Genomic DNA, 2,186 nt, shown 5'->3' with positions numbered 1-2,186 from the left:
CCGGTCCCTTCCGCTTGGCAGAAGGCTGCTGCCCGTGCTGCTCCTCCCGGGAAAAGGTTTGCTGGCACCGGTCCTCCCTGCTCCCCAGCCATGGCTCAGCAGCTCACCCGGGGGGGTGCGGTAGCCCCAGTGATGCCCACGGGCAGAGGGCAGCCCCATGCTTGGGAGCTACCATCCCACGTATGAAGGAAGCCGACGGTCTCTCCCTTGCAGGTGGATCACGCGAAGGTGCTGCACTACATTGGGGCGGGGGTGGCCTTCCCCACCAGCATGCTGTTCCTGCTCCTGCAGTCCATCCTCACCTACCGCATGGCCAAAACCCGCGGGCAGTACTGGACCGGCCACTTACGTAGCATCCTCACTGCTGTGGCCTTTGTCACCCTCGTCTTCAGTATCCTTCGGAAGGGTGTGGGGAGCAGAGCCGGGATGGGCTGGCAGAAGGTGGTCCTCGGCGGGGTAGGTACGTGCCCCACGTCCTCCATCCTTTGGTCTGGCAGAATGGCATGGGGCCAGGAGAGGGGCTGGGCAGGGGGCTGAGGGTGGGCAGCTCCCTGCAGGAGTGGGCTGGATGAGCAGCAGTGGGCGACCCTGGTGGGCAGCTCTTGAGAAGCTGGGATGCCCCAAACCAGCCCTGCCCTAGCTGCTGCAGCCCAGCCACCCCTGCAGGCTCCAGCCCCACACCTTGCAGAGTAGAAGGGCTGGTTAACTGGGTGTTTTAATGAGGCAAAGGTATGTTGAGCCCTCGGCAATGCAAAGTCCATCTGAATTACCTATATGACTGAAGTCAAGTACAAAAGTGCTTTGTGCAGATGCCAGGCAGCGCGTGGCAGCACCTCTGCCAGCCGGGGCTCACCCGCCTGCCCGTGAGACATGAAGGGTGCAATGAGGAGGCTGGAAGAATGGTCCTGAGTGTGTGGCCAGGGAGCCAGGGGCTTATTTGTTGCTGAGGTTAAGGATAAATTGGGAAAGAAGGTGTTTGTTATTGGGCAGGAAGAGGAAAAAGCACATGGTGTCCACGGGTCCCAGAGAGGCTGGCTGGGATCTGGCTGGGGCAAACAGCTCAGGAGGAAGGTGCTGGCAGGCCTGGGGCGTGCCAGAGGGTCCCATTCTGTCACCACAGCAGGCAGGCGGGCTGGGCAGCAGTCAGGGAGCTGGGAAGGGCAGAAGTGGCACGGGGCTGTGCCAACTGGGAGGGACAGGCAGGGCATGTAAGGACAAGGGAGACAGAGCTGGTGCCTGTCTGCCATGCCGTGCTGCTCTGGAAGCGCTGGGGCCTGGATGTGGGAACGCAGCGAGCTGTGGTGAGGACAGTGTGGGGAAAGGGCTGGGACCTCTCCTAGTGGGATGGGGAGAGTGAGCAGAAGGCTTCACCCTGCGCAGGTCAGGTCCTGGCCTCTCTGGCTCTCCCGGATCTTGGCTCGCTGGCAGAAGGCAGGGTACTGCCAGAAGCTTCACCCGGAGGGCTGGGGGATGTACCTGCCTTCTCCCCTCACCCATGGTGGCTCCTAGGTTTCCCTAGAGTTCTTATTCCTGCAGCGGGGATGAGAGAAGCTCTGGCAGCGGTAAGACCTGGAGGAGAGGGAGCAGGCCCCTTCGCTGGGGAGAGCCAGCCAGCAGCACAGACAGGGGATGCTGAAGGGCTGGGCTGCAGCAGCCCAAACCCCCTTAACGGAGGGGATGGAGGGCTGATGAGTTTTTTTAGCTTTGCATCCCATGGGAGGATGGGGAGCATCAGCTTGGTTTGAGGAAGAGGTGAGGGGTGTGGGGAGGGTGAGGCATCTGGGCACCTGGCTTGCCCAGAGGGCTGCAGCCTGAGTTCCCCCTGCCCCGGCCTCTTCAGAAAATCCCCACCTGGCATCAGTCCCGTGATTTACCAAGGCTGGTTTGGACACGTGTGCCATTGCCTCACCCAGGCCAGGGCCCTACCAGTGCTGGGGGAAGCGTGTGGGGTTTCTTGCTCTTAGGTGGTGTGTTTCCTGCAGAGGGGGGCTGCTCCTGGCCACCCCCGGATGCAGTTGCAGCGGAACAGGGTCCCTCATGGTGCGGTTGGGGTCCAGCTGAGCTTTCCTTGACGGGGATGCCCTCAGGCGGTGTGTTCTTCATCCAGGAGAGCTTCGTGCTGCAGCACGTGGCTGCCCTGTGCGAGTGGATGTTCATCATTGATGTCCTGGTCTTCTACGGCACCT

The 2,186-nt window shown here is 61.8% G+C and overlaps 1 protein-coding gene across 1 annotated transcript; it reads left to right on the top strand.

Moving 5' to 3' along the window:
* Positions 1–213: 213 nt before the first annotated feature.
* TMEM150A (transmembrane protein 150A) lies at positions 214–2,180 on the top strand (the record flags this gene model as incomplete). Its single annotated transcript, XM_010151556.1, has 2 exons — positions 214–391; positions 2,088–2,180. Coding segments are annotated over 2 exons (271 nt in total), but the record flags the coding sequence as incomplete, so codon positions are not given.
* Between the last annotated feature and the right edge of the window lie 6 nt (positions 2,181–2,186).

This window comes from Eurypyga helias, unplaced genomic scaffold, assembly GCF_000690775.1.
Source record: "Eurypyga helias isolate BGI_N326 unplaced genomic scaffold, ASM69077v1 scaffold29975, whole genome shotgun sequence".
In the NCBI taxonomy this organism is placed as follows: Eukaryota; Metazoa; Chordata; class Aves; order Eurypygiformes; family Eurypygidae; genus Eurypyga; species Eurypyga helias.
Note: the sequence above shows the minus strand (reverse complement) of the source record. Positions and strands in the feature narration are given on the sequence as shown.